Source organism: Apodemus sylvaticus, chromosome 17, assembly GCF_947179515.1.
Source record: "Apodemus sylvaticus chromosome 17, mApoSyl1.1, whole genome shotgun sequence".
NCBI classification, from domain to species: Eukaryota; Metazoa; Chordata; class Mammalia; order Rodentia; family Muridae; genus Apodemus; species Apodemus sylvaticus.
Genome location: NC_067488.1, coordinates 58,150,819 through 58,167,327, shown reverse-complemented (window position 1 = coordinate 58,167,327; position 16,509 = coordinate 58,150,819). Strand labels below are relative to the sequence as shown.

The window sequence follows — 16,509 nt, the reverse complement described above, 5'->3', positions numbered from 1 at the left end:
TTTCATTTCTTATAAATTTATTACATAATATTATAATAATTATTATTAATAATAATAATAATATAAGAAACATAGATCTCTGTGGGGTGTATCACAACGTCAGGGTCAGGAGGCCTCAGGACTGGAGCAGGGGGTTGAAAGCCCCCCAGATGGAACTCCATACAAAAGGGGGGTGAAGCGGAACTGACCCTGTAAAGTTAAAAACCCAAATTGAACAGAACCAAAAACCCACAGGTAAATGTGAGACTGTGTATGTGGCAGTCTGTTACAGTGACTGCTGCTGTGTGTGTGACCTGCTCTGTTGGTAAGAGGGTTAGTGGGTGTGACTCTGTGTCTAGGGAATGGGGCCGGTGGGCCAGGGCGGGGCGGGTGGGCCAGGGCGGGGCCGGTGGGCACAGACCGGCGTGCCAAGCCCCTGGGCCATGAAAACACCTGTTTTCTGTCTTTTTTATATATATTTCTTTTATTAAAAAAAGCTAGAAATAGAAACAGAAACTTGTGAGTGACGTGGATGGAGCTCATAGTCCAGACTCCAAACCCTATGTTTAAAAATGCCCCAGGGCCCCCCACCCCACAGGTCATTGCTGAGTGTGAGGAGTCACAGTAGGGGGGCCAGGGTACCCTCAGGAGTCTTTGCCTCTCTCCAAGGGCTGTTGTGGCCTGATTTTAGTGGTCCCCACAATTCCCTTAGAAGCCCGAAGGGGCACTGCCTGCAGGGGAGCCCTCGAGGCTTCCCGAAGCTGGAAGGATTCACCAAGAACCCCGGCTTAAGCTGGGTGAGGCTCAGGGAGAACAGGCTGAGGAAGGAGCGGGACAGCCTTTCTTTGGAGAAGACAGGGCCCCTTCACAGGCACACACCCATGCATGCACCGTGTGCAAGCTTCCGCAACCTCCCACCCATCCAGTACAGCCCCTGGGGACCACTCCACAATCAAGCACATACAGGGCACCCATGCGCTCAGCCACACCCAGTTTTCACAAGCACACAGGCGTGCACACACATACGTGGCGCGCACACACAGGGCAGGAATTAGGGAGTCTTTGGGGTGCGAGGCAGGGAGGCTTCTCTGCTGTAGTTGCCCAAGAAGTGGGAAAGGTTAGACCCCTCCTTTGGGAGAGACCCTGTGAAGATGATGGCTGGGGTTGGGTTACCGGGGCCCAGCCCCAGGGCAATAATCTCCCAGGCCACCTGGCCCTGCTAGTGCCCAGCAGGCAATGCCTGCCACCCGTCCCCCCTGAGCAGCACCTAAAGGGTGGGTGGGGCATACTATAGCTCAGCGAGGGAAGGGGGCTGAGCCGGGGTCCCCAGGGTGGGCTGCCAGGACCCTGGCTAACCCCAGGCCAGCTGGAGTGTCCCCTGCCCTGTATGGGGTGGCAGTGAGGGGCCGGAGATGGAAGACTGGGCAGCTGTGGCGGGACCAGCGAGAGGACTTGAGGGGAAGAGGGCGGGAACTGTTACGGACAGAGATATTTGTTCCTTTTCTCGTTCCAAATATAGAGTGGATTAAAATATGTAAAGCAGGGGGCTCCTTGGCCCCTATCGAGAACCCCAATGTCTCCCCCCTCCCCCCAAGTCACCAAGGCGTGTCCTGACCTCGCATGCTGGACTAGGTTCCCCCTCTGGAAGATTGGCCACCAGGAGCTGTGGAGGAGGTGGTCAGGCCAGAGCACCCTGCCCCAACCCCCTTCCACCCAGCCCCCCTGGTCCGCGCCCTTACTGTGTGCTGGGTGGGGTTCAGCGGCAGGGGAGGGCACTAAGCAATGTACAGGGCAAGTCTCCAAGCAACAGCAAACAGGACGATTCATGCAACATTCCTGGCCCGGGCGCCGTGGTAGGGGGCGAGCCGAGCCTGCGGCCTGGAGTAGGGGTGGGGGCCCTGCCGGCAGGGCGCAGCAGGAACAGGAGAGGGAGTGGGGCGTCAGCTGCCATCCAGCTGCCTGAGCGCACGCTCGATGTTCATGCGGTGGCCAACGCGTGTGACGCCCAGCTCCACGAAGTCTTCCTTGGTGAGCGCAGGCAGGTGTGCGCCTTCGATCTCATGGTCCTCGAAGCGATCTCGGTGCTCGCCTAAGTGGATGCTCTCCAGCCAGTCGCCCACATCGAACTTGCTCCAGAGCTGCAGGGGCTTCTGTTGAAACGGCCGACGCGGGCCAGCACTGGGGCCAGAGCCGGGAGAAGGCGAGGGCAGCGGAGATGGTGAGGGGGAGCGGCTGCGCGCACTCACACTTCGCACCACGAAGCGCACTTCCTTGGGTTCGTGCGGGATGGAGAGGCTGGACGACTTGAGGATGGTGGGAGGCGTGAGGCCGAAGGGCCGCCCCGCGCCTCCCACGCCCGCCCCCAGCCCCTCCACCCGCTCCAGCGATGCGGGTTTCACTGGGCTCGGGGCTCGTCTCGCCACGGGGTACCGGCCGCTGGGCCGCACCGAGTAGGAGGCCCCTCCGCCCGGGCCCCCGGGGCTGCGCTGCGCTGAGATGGTGCTCAGCTCACCGAGGCTGCTGAAGAGCCTGCGGAGGGAGAGTGGGTGAGGGCCAGGTGAGGGGCGGAAAGTAAAGTCGGAGTGGACAGAAGGCAGCAGAGCCAGGAGGACTAGGGCTGGAGGAATATCCTGTGGTCATTCTTTTTGAAAACAAAAACATCCTGGGACAGGACCAGTGCCTTGCTCTGGGGGATTCTTAAACTGACTGCATTCTAAGAAGTAAAACTGCCCCCCACCCCACGCTGCGCTCCATGGAGGCCCCAAGGGCAGTTCACCAAAGGAAACTTTCTCATGGACAAAAGCTGCTTGCCCTTCCCTGCCAGCCTCTAACACAGCCTCCATCCACAGATGCTCAGGACTATAAGATCTGAACACGACCTTCAGCACTCCCCACATAACAGCTCTGTTCTCAAGCCTGAAGAGACACAGAGCAACCAAGGCCAGTTCCAGGGATGGGCGGAGTCATGGTAAAGGCTGGCAGTAGCACAAGACGTGATAGGTCCATGAACACTGAGGACAAACACCAGGCAGGGCTCACACCCACAGGAGGTGTGAAGCAGCAGCACACGGTAACAGGAAGAGAGCCTCCTTGCACGGGAGAGCACACCACAGCAGCAATGGCGACTACATGTGCTGCGGACATGCAGCAGGGCTCACAAGAACGTGGTAGCACACAGACAAACACACAAGGCAGATGGTACCTCACTTCCCAGCCTCACCTGCCAGGATCCTGGACTTCCAGCCCTGCCCCAGCCTGCCTGGCTGGAGGGAGGGAGGCCGGAGGCAGGCAGCTGCTCTAAAGGAAGCCTACTCCTCCCTTAGCCCCTCATCCCCATCCCTACCCTTCCTATGTCCAAGGACAGCCTCAGTAGCTGTCAGTAGCACCAAAGCCCCGCATAGCCATGCAGAGCAGCCAGGGCAGCCAGGCACAGCATGTGAACTGCAAGAGGCATGGGATGGGCATGCTCACTTACACAGCCGGCACTCGGGACCACCGCGCAGCTAGACAGAGCAGCCACATGCAGATGGGCAGGAGAGAGCAATGAGAGAGAGTGTTAGCAGGCCAGGCCCACAATGCCTTCAGTCACAACCACACAATGGGCAGCCAGGTTCAGGGACCCCTGTGGGACACTCTATGGAGGTCGGAACTCAGAAGGTAAGGTAAGGACAGCGTTGGATAGAAGGCATCCAGTCTGCCTGCCCTGGAATAGCTCGCTGCCTCTCTCCACTGTGTGGCAGATCGTAAGTGTTGCTTAGCAGTGCCTTGCAGTCTGATAGTCACTCTAACGTTTGACCAACTTCTCTCCAGCGGCCATCTCACCCCCACAACGCCCTCTCTCTCAGGATGGCCTAAGTTCCTGCCCACCTGGCCCAGAATCCCACACCAGCAGGAATCCCCTCAACATGCCCCCCTCCTTGTTACAAAGTTTGGCTCTGCATTATCCCCCCAAAAGGTTTGCATTCTGAAGGTATAGTGGTGGACCACTGAGAAGTAACTGGACCATGAGAGTGCTGCCCTAATCAATGAATTAATACACTGATTGGGTCGGGGTGTGGCGGTGGCACACACCTCTAATCCCAGCACTCAAGAGGCAGAGGCAGAGGCAGAGGCAGAGGCAGGCAGATCTCTGAGTTTGAGGCCAGCCTGGTCTACAGAGCAAGCTCCAGGCCAGCCAAGGCTACATGTGGAGACTCTGTCCCTCTCTCCCCGCCCCCAAAATGAATAATGATCACAACAACAGTACATCAATGACTTCATGATTTGATGGTCTTATTCATGCCCCCCTCTTTTCCCTTCTTGCTTCCTGGCTGTCAGAAAATGATCCACCGAACCTTCCCTGTTCTGACGCTCTAGATAGCAGTGGGGCCCAAGCCACCACGGAGACTGAAATCTCTGCAACTATGAACCAAAGTACACCCATCCTCCTCAAACTGTTGCTGTAAGGTGAAATCCGTTGCAAAGAAGAGCAAGCTAAGGAGCATGTTCTCTTCAGCAACCTTCAACTTGTATCCTACACAGTGCAAGATCAGCCCTTCCATGCAGTCCTCAGTTCCATCACTTTCAACAGCTTCTCAGATGCCCCCACTGCTTCCTCCCAACCACTCAGACCCAGGGCAGAGCTCAAAACAAGCCCAACAGCGCCACCAACACAAACGATTCCAGAAACACCTGGGATCTACACAAGGGAACAGGCAGGCAAAACCCCCGTGGAACCTGGCCTCATGGAGCCATCTTGGCTTTGGGACAAGGTGTAGAGGTGGGGTGGTAAGGTCCTCAGGGAGGAGGTGCTAAAAGCATAGTTGTGAGGTCAGACTGTGGCCACCTACAGAGTCCAACAAGGCCAGGCATATCACCTTCGCCGCCTTTCCCTGAGTTCACGCTGACCCTAGCATGGCCATCTGCATCATCACTGAACAAATATCTAGGCAAGGCCTACCCCAGACGGCAGCAGCATGGCGCTGAACTGGAGGGTACGGAAACAGCCGTGAGGCAGTGAGTGCAGTGGGGCGGTCTGGGTCTAAAAGATCTAAGCTAGGACAAGCAGCTGTACCTGTCTAAATGGCACTGAAGCCTGCCTGCCATCCTGGCAGGGGTGACCTGGAGGACTGAGCTGAGGGCAACCTAGCCTCAGAGGTGCCCAGGAGACTGGGAGCAGAGAGCCAGCCAGCCATATACCTCACAAACTCCACCAGTGTTGCTGATGTCGGGAGGCCCAGGGGACAAGCCCAAGGAGGGGTGTGTACAGGAGTGGCCAAGGTATCAGTGTGTGTTCCCCACCCCCACTTGGGGAAGAGCACTACCCACACTGTCCCCAGGGCAGAAACCCCAGCATGTGCAAATCTGACTTTAACACATTTTACACACGCTAAGCATGTTTAACGTGTTAACACATCCCTGCATACCCATCTCCGGCCACCAGGAGCTGACTGGCCAATCACATTCTGCTCAGGTCATGTCCACAACAAGGTCACCTGCCAGCATCCACTACATCCTCCAAAGTGCTTCTGGCTGGCACATCTGGCTTTTCAATCTCACCCGAGGAAGTCAAAGCCACCAAGAGCTGGCCTTTGCTCCTGGCAGCCACCAAGGCAGTACGCAGGGGTCCCCTGGGCTGTGTGTGTTTGGAGGAGCCCTTCCCACAGCATCCTCCTTCCTGGATCACTTCTCCAGCCCACCATGTCCCGTGATCTGCACTTTCTCAACCCTCGTCATCTACCCATTGTCTGCTGTGACCTACAAGCCCAGGACTGCCACATGTGAGGGCCCATCGGTGCCTTCTGAGCTCAAGGTTTCCACTGGGCTCTCCTAACACCTTTTAACACACAGGATGTCCAGCCGTGCCTCAGTCGGCAGCACCCACAAGAGGACTGCAGCTCCTCTACCTTTTCAGCCTTGGGGAATGTCATCAATTCCTCCCATTAACCCAGGTCTTCCTCGTCACCTAAGTCCAGGACCCTCATAGTTTCAGGGTCTTTCGCCATCCACCCTCCCTCCCTTCCTCTCTTCTCCTCATCCCCCTCTTCCTCCCCCTGTTTCTCTACTAGGGACAGAACCCAGGCCTCATGCATACCAGGCAAGCCCTCTAACCACTGAGCTACATCCCGGCCCATCACTTCCTTCTCAGCAGCTTCTCTTGACTCCCAGGGCCTGGCACAGACTCGGGAATATAATTCACACTGAAAAAAGTGATGTCATCCTGCAAAAACCATCCTGGGATGGCCTTACCTCCGTCAGCCCACAGTACCAACAGTCAAGAAAAGGTTCCTTCGTGCTCCGGCCTGGCTCCTACATCAGGATTGCCACCTCTGCACTCACGTGGGTCAGATCTAGGCCTGTAGCCCTTGGCAACTCAGAGGCCTCATTACAGGACAGGCAGGGCTCGGGGGCCTCTGCACGTGCCCCTCCCACTGCCTTGCCCTCACTCCTCAGTGCCCGGCCCATTCGACACTGACATGCCGAGGGTCCCTATGTCTATTCTTCTATGATCTCTTTCTGTTCCCTAGCAGAGTTTGGGGCTTTAGCCAATGCACCTGCAAATGACTTCATGCAAGTGGCTCTGCAGGGACACAATGCATCCTGTTCCCATTCTCCAACTGCACTCAAAAACCTTCATGTATGACTGCCCCAGAGCCTGGGCTTTGTCCATTCCCTTAACATGCAGGCAAGCCCTAGAGCAGGCAGGGCAGGGCTCTGTGGAGCGATCTGATTGGAAAGTAGGTCTCCTGGGAAATCTCAGCACTGATCAAAAGGTCTAAAGAACAGGGCACACTTTGACCACCCACACACAAGCATGTGATTAAAAAATAATAATAAAAAAAAATTAAAGGTTCTGTAAAGTACTGCAGCAAATATTTCCAAAGCCATTTCACCTTATTTTTAAAAAAAAGAAAAGAAATGTGATAATCAGGTGTAAAATTGAGTCAGCCAACATCCCAGCATATATCAGTGATAACAGCGCTTGGGAGGCAAAGGGTTTATTTTAAGCTGAAGGCCAAGTTGAGCTACACAGTGAGTTCAATGGCAGCCTAGGCTCTATGGAAAAGCTCGTATCTTGAGTTGGTGAGAGCTCAGTCGGTGAGGCACTTGCAGCCAAGCCTGACAGCCTGAGTTAATCCCCGGAACCCACAAAATGCAAAGAGTACTGACTCCCGCAAGCTGTTCTCTGACTTCTACATGTACATCATAAAGTGTGTATAATGTGCACACACACACACTAAACGTAAGAAAAGAAAGCTCTCATATCTCAATAAAACAAAGCAGATGTAACGCAGTGGTTGACGATTTGCTTAGCATGCTGAGAGCCTTGAGTTTGAACCCCCAGCACCCCTACCCAGAAAGACCCTGAAATCCAAAGCAAAACAGCCCTGTTTTGGTTTCAAACCACATGTTAGATTCAAGTCCAAACATGAGACCCAGAAGACAAGTGGAACCAGACACAGGCGCAGGTCGCACGACTGACAGGCGGAGCTCCACAACCAGGTGTGGAGCCCAAGGTTGGGCTCTAAATGATGAACAAATAAGGTGCAGCCCAGGGCTCTCAGTGGACAGATGGTCTGTTCAGCAGGGGTGAGACCTGCAAGCTGAAATGAAGGACAGGCGGATCACAGACCTCAGCAGTAGCACCAAGGACAACACACCTTCCAGCTTCAGCCCAAAACCCAACGACGGGCCAACGTAAAAGAGCTGATCTATAAGTTACTGAGCTTTTTCCCATGAAACATAGGGAAGTTCAACTTGTCTACCAAAAGCTCAGGCTACGTGAACACCTGGGGGCGGAATGTCTCCTCGCCTGGCCTGAGGCATCTTCACAGAAGGTGAACAGAAAGGGCCATTTCCTGGGTGGACTCCATCACGGGAAGAGAAAGATGAGCCTGGTAGGTAAGACTCAGGAACCATGCACAGACCAAAGATGTGGCTCGAGGGTGTGACCTCTGCCAGGACAGGTCCTGAGAAGGACACAGTCACACCTAGATATCAGAACTTCACACACTTTGGACACTCCTCTAAGGGAAAGGCTCATTAGTGATTTTTTTTAATCCCAAAGTAAGACCCGAATGCTAGATTCCAGCCCACACTGGCTACAAAGCTGGAGCTGAGGCCCAGCCCCAACAGACATCAAAGGAAGGGTATCCACAAAGACCGGACAAAAGACCAGGCTGAAATAAACGAGATGCACACAGAGTCACAAGTGGCCCAGGCCTGCAGATGGAAACGAAAGCCTGTGGTAGGCTGCAGGACACACTCTAGATGGCACGTTGTTTCATCCAGGTACTAGGATGTGATAGCTCACACCATGGAGACAGGTAGGAGGATCAAAGCCAGCTCAGACTGCATAGCAAGACTCTGTCTCCAAAACCAAAACCAAAAAGAAAAAAAAAAATGGGGAAGAAAAGTGAGTGAGAACAAAATGGAATACAGAGGCAAATGGAAGATCAGGGTGCAAGGTGCTTCAGTGATGCTAAAATGAACTTGATAAAATGTATCACGTATATGCCTAAGAAATGCAGTAACTGTGCTAAACAGCAGATGTCTACCTTTGTACCGTGAAATCACTGAGCACAGACAGAGTGTTACGGAAAGGTGCTACTAGATACCCAAGAGATCTTTGCCCATCTGTGCTGCCATGAAATTTGCCTTAGGACACAGCACTTGTATCAAGCCTCCTCTGTTCATTGGCTTAATACACGTTTATTGAGGCTAGGCAATAAGTGACATTTAAATTCATCAAGAAAAGAGGCAGAAAGAAACAGAGGGGCTGGTGGTGGGGGAAAAGAGAAAGAAGGAAGAAAATGGCCCGAGTAAGGTTGTATTAGGATGCCTCTATCTTTGAAGACCCAATTCGTTAGACAAACCTGGGACCCCCAGCCGCATGTCCTGACTGGTCCACGGTCACTCTGCCCACTCTAAAGGTGCAGCACTGAAAAGGGCTTTCAGGCTTAAGAGATGGAAGAGGCCAAAAATGGGAGAAAGTCCAAGAACAGGTTACTTAGAAGGACAGGGATGTTCCTGAACCTCTCAGAGAGCAACCCGAGCTCCCACTCGTCTAGTGGACACTAACCTGGAAGACTGGAAGACTGGGAGGCCCCCTGAGAGAGACCTCGCATCCTCAAGCTGTACGCTGCTCACTATTCTGTGAACTCTGTCCTCCACAACCAACAGTGAAGAGCGTCTAGGAACCAAGGAGTGGGGCATCAGGAGCGGCACCCCTCCCAAACCCAGACTAGGAGAACCCTAGGGCAGAGGCAGAAGCAGCTAGAGAAACACAGACAAGAGGCTGGCCACAAACTGGTCAGCTATCACCAGCACCCATGCAGTCCACATAGGAGCCCTGGGGAAGGTGGCCACGACAGAGCCTGAGGGGTCAACCCAAGGCTCTGGCAGCTTCTGCCTACAAAGTCTAACAACCTTAGTAGTAGCACCCAGACTTCCTCCATCACCTCCCTCTTCTCCATCACCATGGGGGAGGGGGGTATGGGGCAAACAAGGCAAGAAAGAAAAAGTAGGTGAGAGATAAGACAGTGGGATTTCCAACTCCTCCTGATGGAGCTCTGTAAATCCAATCCAGGATTCCCTTGAAGAGCCCTGGGAGGTGCCACAACAGGAAAGGAACCGTTTCTAGGACAGGACGTAAGAAATTTGTATCAAGTCCCTAAAGAAAAGGAACCAATGTACTCTGGCCTGAAAAAGAATCACGGGAGGGGCTGCTCCAGGAGAGACACGAGCCACATGGGGCAGCCATACTATCAGAAAGGGAACCAGAATGGAGTCAGGGGGCAGCAGACTCAGGGTCAAACAGCTGCAGCTGTGGCTCCAGAGTACAACGTGAGAAGAACCTCACCTAAGGCCAGGGCAGCTGAGTCAGAAGCTGGAATACAAAGTTGCAAGCCTCCGGCAGGGCCTACAAGATCTCATGACATGCCTGGGTCTTAGAGGTACCCAGTCCCACCACTGCCTGCACCAAAAGGGGTCCACAGAGCTGCTGTCCTAAAGAGCCTTCTATCAGACTGCGAAGCAAAACCAGACAAAGATAAAAAGGTGGACGGGGAGAACCCGCGCCATGGACAGATGAGAGATGGGACAGAATGAAGAAGAGCGGTGGGAAGTCTGTAGATGGACAAAAGGAACAGAAGACAGGGGGACGGGCCCCTCCCCACATCACCCTGCTCACCGAGCTGCTGCAATGGGCGACTTCTTAGCAGGGTCCAGCAGGCTGCCCAGGCCACCAACTGGTTCCTCCCCCAAGGAGCGCGTGTCTTTATTCAGCTGCTGCAAACGGGAGCTGAGCTCACTGATCACAGTTGGCTTGTCATCTTCTGGCCCAGGGAGCCCCCGACTCTCCACGGGGTCCCCCCACAACTTGGACCTTCTCTGGAAGAGGTAGCGAGGGCGGGCAGGCCCAGCAGCAGAAGCCAGCCCTGTAGAGGCGGCATGGTGCTGTTGGGCCATGAGCTCACTGTCCGAGGATTGCTTCAGCAGCGGGTCCCTGAAGGTCACCGGCCCCTTCCCCAGCGGGGACTTGAGCTTGGGCTTGGGAGGCACTGGTGGCTTCTCGAGTAGAAAAGTGTGTCCATCGGCAAAGGAGGTGTGGGTGTCCGTGAGTTCCCCACTCTCCGAGCTCAGGGTGGACATGCTGGACACTGTGGAAATGGTGCTTGTGGTCTCCAGGTGGGGGTCACTGGAGCTTCGAGTGTCAGCCTCCTCTACTCCAGAGTCAGCTGCAGACTCAGGGGCAGGGGGCAGCTCACTGCTGGGCTTCCCTGAGGCCGGGCTGGGTACCGTGGTGGGCAAGGGGCCCGGTCCTGGGGGCGGGGTGGCCAGCAGGATCCCATTGGCAAACTCTTCAGGGGGTGGCACTAGCCCAATGCGGGCCAGCTCCTCTCTGGTCTCCTCATCGCTGGAGGACAGCTGAGCAGGTGGCAGGTTCACAGCGAATACCAGCTCTGGCTCCTCCTCTGAGCTGCCTTGACCTGGCCCGGGATCCGCTGGGATGCTGCCAGAGGGCTGGGCTCGTGGGCTTGGCATGGGCTCTGCCACAGCTGCTGCCTGCATGGGGGCTGGGGCCAGCTCCGGAGTTCCGGGGCGCTCCTCTTCAGTCCCCAGCCTGCTGGGCTCCTGTCCATTGCTGGTGGCATGCACAACAATGAGGCCAGCTGGCCGTTGCAAAGACGTGTCCAAGACGCTGAGGATCATGGATTTCTTGTCCTCTGGTGACTTCCGCTCTTCCCGAGGGGGCTTCTCTGCCTCTCTGCGAGCAGGCACTGGAATCCAGGCTGGACTCCGAGGGGAGAAGGCTGGGGAGGCCAACGGTCCTCTCTCGGAGTCTCGGGTTTGCACATCCACAAAGAGGGGTCCAGGGCGGTCAGCATCAGGGCTGTGTACAGGTGTGGGGGACCGGGAAGGTGCTTGCGAGGCCAGAGCCCGCTCTCGGGCAGCCAGAGCAAGAGCTAGGGGTGAGCTAGGATCCAAGGGTTTGCCAGTGAGAGGGTGGATGAAGGTGGAGCCTGAGGGCCCAAGGCTGGGACCACCGACCAATGGCTTCAGAGCAGAGACAGGGGAGGGGAGCAGCAAATCGCGGCCAGTGGTGGCGCCAGTCCCCAGGAGGCGCTCATCAATGGAGCGGGAGGGCTGTAGGGATGGCAGATCTGCGCTGGGAGGGCTGCCCTCGATGGCACCCACAGAAAGGAACACAGTGGACCGGCGACGCTCCTCCAGGCGCCGCTCCTTGACTGGGCCAGGGCTAGGGCTGCCAAAGGTAAGCCCCAGGCCTTCTCCAGAGCTGTAGTCAAGGCCGCCCGGGCGGGGCCCGCGGTGCGTCGGGGAGGGTTCTCGTGCAAAGCTTCCACCCACTGGTCCCGGGCTACCCACGGCCAGGGCCGCGCGCTCCTGAGCGTCCTCCACCTGAAGCTGCTTCACCAGCGGGCTCTTGCGGCGCTGTGGTTTCGACGGAGCAAAGAGGCTGGCACTGAAGGCGCCCAGGTTGGCGTAGGGACTATCAGGGCCTGACGGCCGAGGCCGGCGCTTGGGGCGCTCAGGCGGTGTGGCTGCAGGTGCAGGCCGGGGGACATCACCCACTTCGGGCGCAGAGTCCTGCAATATGATCATGGAGCGTGCACGCTTCTGACGCTCAGGGTAGGGCAGCGGGCCCAGAGGCGTGCCAGAATCATACAGGCCCGCCGCCCCTGCACCCAGACGAGCCTCCAGGCCTGGTTTGAAGCTGGAGCGCACAGTGTCATAGGCCCGGCCCGGTGGTGGTGGCGGTGAGAAGGTAGGGGGTGGCCCGGAGTCGAAGTAGTAGGGCGCGGGTGGGGGTGGTGGGGCGGTCTGCGGTGGGGGTGGAATGCCTCGACCTTCACGCACTGTGTCCTGCATTGATGTGCTGCGTGGGAAGCGCCCCTCCAGTAGGGATGCCAGCTTCTCATCCTCCCCTGGGGATGGAGGGGCCGGGTAAGTCTGGCAAGGACGCTGGCCCTTGAAAGGCTTCTCTGGACCCAGCGCCACTGGCTAGCCCTATCCTCCACCCCAGAATGGCCACAGCCCCACCAAGGAAGATGGAATCAGGGTCCATGAAAGGCAAAGGGACACAGCAAGAGCTCAGAGCAGGACACCCACACTCCACCGCCAAGTCCTGTTGCAGGTAGGGAGAGCTCTGAGGGAGAGTTTGGGAGGGACCCCCACCATAGTGTAGCAGGCTGCTCCCACAGAGGATCTGGAACAGGACCCGAACTCTGACTGCCTGAACTGAAGCCAAGATCTCCCCAACCCCTATGGGCATGGAGCAGGTCATGAGAAGACACCAGAAGGGTACAGGCAGCTCCCCCTAAAACTGTTGGAGAGGACCTAGGGGTTGCTTAGAGGTTTCCCATCAAGGATAAGCAAAGCAACTCAGAAACATTCAGTGTTGAAGAAGCAGGGGTCAGTGAAAATCCTGATGGCAAGCAGAGACAGGAAGAAAGAGGGTCAGGGAGAAGGGCCCCTCCTCCAGACGTAAAACATCAACGAGGGGACACAGGAGAGTAGGCTCATGCATCTGCAAGAGCTGGCACTGATGGCCGCGGGGAGGAGCTGGGGAAGAAGGCTCATTGGTTCCTCGGAGAGACAGACTCTCACAGATGGGCCTGCAGGAAACTAGAAAGCTGGTACCCTAGCCAGAGCCTGGGCAGGAAGAGGGAAGGAAGAATGGATGGGTAACTAAATTGGAACTGAAGGTCGAACACCCAAGGCATGTTCCCGTTTCACTCCTACCGTCTAACGTTACCTCAGGCCAAGATATAAGCCTGTTCTCTTATAAGCTACACTTCCCTGAAAATGAACCCCATCCTCTTGTCTGGAGATGTCACTAGATCCTTACAGAACCTCCAGTGTCATTTCAGACAGAATGTAGACACCGGTGCAGAGTTCTACCCAGTGAGGCTTGAAAACGCTATAGAGTGGCCTGACCTAGTAAGTGGAAGGCAGGCGTGGTGGTGACCCGTTTTGTCTCTGGCGCTGTGTCTTCGGGACTAGCAAGACTAGGTGTGCCGCAAACTTGAGCTTGAATTCCAGCTACATACAGGCTGCCTTTAGGAGTCTGTTTCACCACAGGACCTAACTTGCCCCTTTCACGGGGCTATTTACAGATGGTAGCTCAAGGCTGCAGGTAGTGACACCACAAAGATGGCTAACCTCAGATTCAAGGTCTGCCTAGCTGCCCTTGGGCCCCCTCCCGATGTCATTCCTACACAGCACAGGAACATGTACTGAACATTCACAAGCCTGTGTGCTAGGCGAAGCTATGTAGGAAGAACCTGCAGAGACCTCAAGGTTACAGAAGACAGGAATGATGCGTGACAGTGAAAGAGGGGGTGGAATTTAATACCATTGGCATGGTAGGTTGCGCCTGAGGAAAAAAAAAGTCACCTGCCTTGCATGGAACAGCGGTCTGTGCTGACACCAGACTAAAGAAAGGCCCTCTCTATCTGCTAGTCCGAAACAGGATTGTTTCCTGGGTGCTGACTGTGTGTGCTCCAGACACAGCCTGGGAAGAGGGGCTGTTGCAACTACTGCAACAGTGTTTAAGGAGAAGCTTCATCTGTCCTTATTGGCTATATCCATGTTTGCAGACTATAGCCCTGGGGTCCCAACAGTTGTATTACATGCCCAGAGACACACAGCTGGAACCTGAGGTGGAGTCCAAGGAGCCTAACAACTCAGCCAATGCTCTTGCTGGCACTCGGCAGTGTGACAGCCACAGGGAACTAAAGTTGAGCACCTACTAGCCCACTGGCCAGCTGTATTCAGGTGGGAGGGGCTGGTAGACTTGCCAAGGAGCTTGCGGCTTATACAACAAGTCCACAGGTCTGGGTCTACAGTAGTCAGCTCTGGGAAAGGCCATCCAGGAAGAGAGAGGGCAGAGAGGCAACAAGGAATATGGAAAGACTCATGCCCCAGAAAGGCAGAAGCAGATGCCCCAGAGGAAGCAGGACAGGACTGTTGCTCTGCGGACCCAGGACAACAGGAGCCCACACTGGACCAGCTGGAGGGACACCAGGTTGTAAAGAGATTGCAAAAAGCTTCCTTTCCAGAGAGATGGACTAGAGAACAGATCCGTGGCGAGAGGACACGGGGACTACAGCACTGGGGACCAGATACAAGATACGCCTGCTACAAGATTTGTAAGGCAAGAGATAAAGAAGCCATGGCTTCAGAAGCTCAGGGCACTCGGAAGAGTGTAAAGTAGCATCTCTTGGTTTCCATGGGAACCGCAGTCTTCACCACCTGCCCTCCTCCACCCATCCGCTTACGGAAGTACCACTGCCAGCACATGAAGCACTCTGTCATAGAAACATGTGTGTGTTTTTTAAAAACTGGCCTCTGTCACACATTTGCCCCAGAGTCCCCAGGAAATGTCTGCTTGCCCCATTGTTCTAAGTATAAATGCTGATGTGCCTGTGTGTCTGAGCCTCCCCAGGACGTCTCCATCTATATGTGTACCTTGACACCCACATTATAACTGCTGAACTGACCTCACTGTACACATGTCACCTTCCTACTGAGACCCAGATCCAGCCCAGGGCCAGCTTATAGTAAGCAGGAGTCCTGGGATGGGTACCAGGATAGCTGTTTGGCTTAAGAATGTATGCATTCCTAAGGAGGTATAAGCAGAGCAGCTATGTGACTTTGGGGCAAGCCATTTTTAACTCCCCTTAAGTAAAATAAATGGTTCCCACCCCCACATGGTTACTGTGGGTATTAAATGAATCCGTGTGCATGTAAGGAGCTCATGTCTAGCCTGTAACTGGGCTGAGCGGGAGCTTACTCTGATGTGGAACAGATGGTGAGTGTGGTAGGGTATGTAAGAACAGGTGGATGGATGTGCGGGTCAAGGAGACCAGATACCTGAGAAACACGCAGACAACACTGCTTGTCAGGGATCCTGGCCTGCGATTAGGAGAAGACAAGGCCAGGTGTGGCGTGTGATGGCAGCCAGGATCTGAGAAAGCTTCGTGGTAGGATGGACAGAAGAAAGGGAGCCCGAAGATGCAGCCTTGAATTGACCTACTATTTGGATACGCTGAGCAGACACAGTGAGGAAAGAGGGGAGGGCAAGAAACTTGCTCACACAACACCAGGAATTTCACAGAGGAGGGAACAAAGAAACAATGGCAACTGAGGTCAGCTGAAGGAAAGCGGATGGTGCCTGCCACGGGGGATGCCCCGAGGCTGCTGTTGACCCTAGCGGGAGAAGCTTCAATCTGGCTGTGGAGAGACCCAGCTGCTTCAAATTCATGAGCATCCGGAGAGCAATTACTGGTGACCTTTTGGGTCCGACTGTGAAGGGACCGGGAGAGGATGCTACCTGGAGAGATGGAGTAGGTTCAAGAAGAAGAGGAATTTTAGGTTGAGAAAATGAACCTGTGCTCTGGCTGACAGGACAAGAGGAGATGGCTGTGCTGGTGTCAGCTGTTATCTGTGCAAGGCAGAAATGAGAGTCAAGAAGAGAAGGACTAGAGGGGTGGCTGGGGATGGGGAGCAGCAGATGGGAGAAGAATCTCAAAGGTGTCTTCCCACAGCACACCTCTGGGTAGAAGAGCAAACTCAGATCCATAAACAAAGAGACATCCTTGAACTTTTGCAGAGAGAGATGGGGTCCTCCAAGCCTGAATCCTCCCACCCCAGCCCAGCCATCCCTAACCCCAAGCAGTCCCTCAGCCCAGCCATACCTACAGATTTGGTCCGTGGAATCCCCTTCCGCAGAGAGCCCGGCAGCTTCTCCGGGCCTGGGAGGCCCTGGCGCTCAAACAATGACTGTGGGGTCAGGGAGGAACATGGAAGGTCCAGGCACTGGAACACCCAGTTCTCCATCCAGCCCCACCCATCCTAAACTAGACCAGACACACCCAAACACAAGACACCCCAAAGGCACTGGTGCCCATGTTCAGTTGGGGTCTGCAATGTATGGGTAGTGAGATGAACACACAGTAGAAAGCCCAGATCCTGGGCATAGTCTGAACAGAGAGGGAGAAAGCGTCTAGGGATGCCAGGTCAGAT

General features: G+C 55.3%; 1 protein-coding gene across 5 annotated transcripts in view; it reads right to left on the bottom strand.

Annotated features, from left to right (window-relative positions):
• Positions 1-16,509, bottom strand: part of Shank3 (SH3 and multiple ankyrin repeat domains 3) — a 60,653-nt gene continuing 44,144 nt past the window's right edge. For 2 of the 5 annotated variants that reach the window (XM_052161782.1, XM_052161783.1), the window contains 4 exons: positions 16,182-16,266; positions 10,151-12,407; positions 9,041-9,151; positions 1-2,508 (listed from right to left, as the gene is read on the bottom strand). In XM_052161782.1, coding sequence (XP_052017742.1) covers positions 1,920-2,508; positions 9,041-9,151; positions 10,151-12,407; positions 16,182-16,266 — 3,042 coding nt within the window. In that variant the 3' untranslated portion in view covers positions 1-1,919. The other 3 variants (XM_052161784.1, XM_052161786.1, XM_052161785.1) reach the window with 3 other exon arrangements.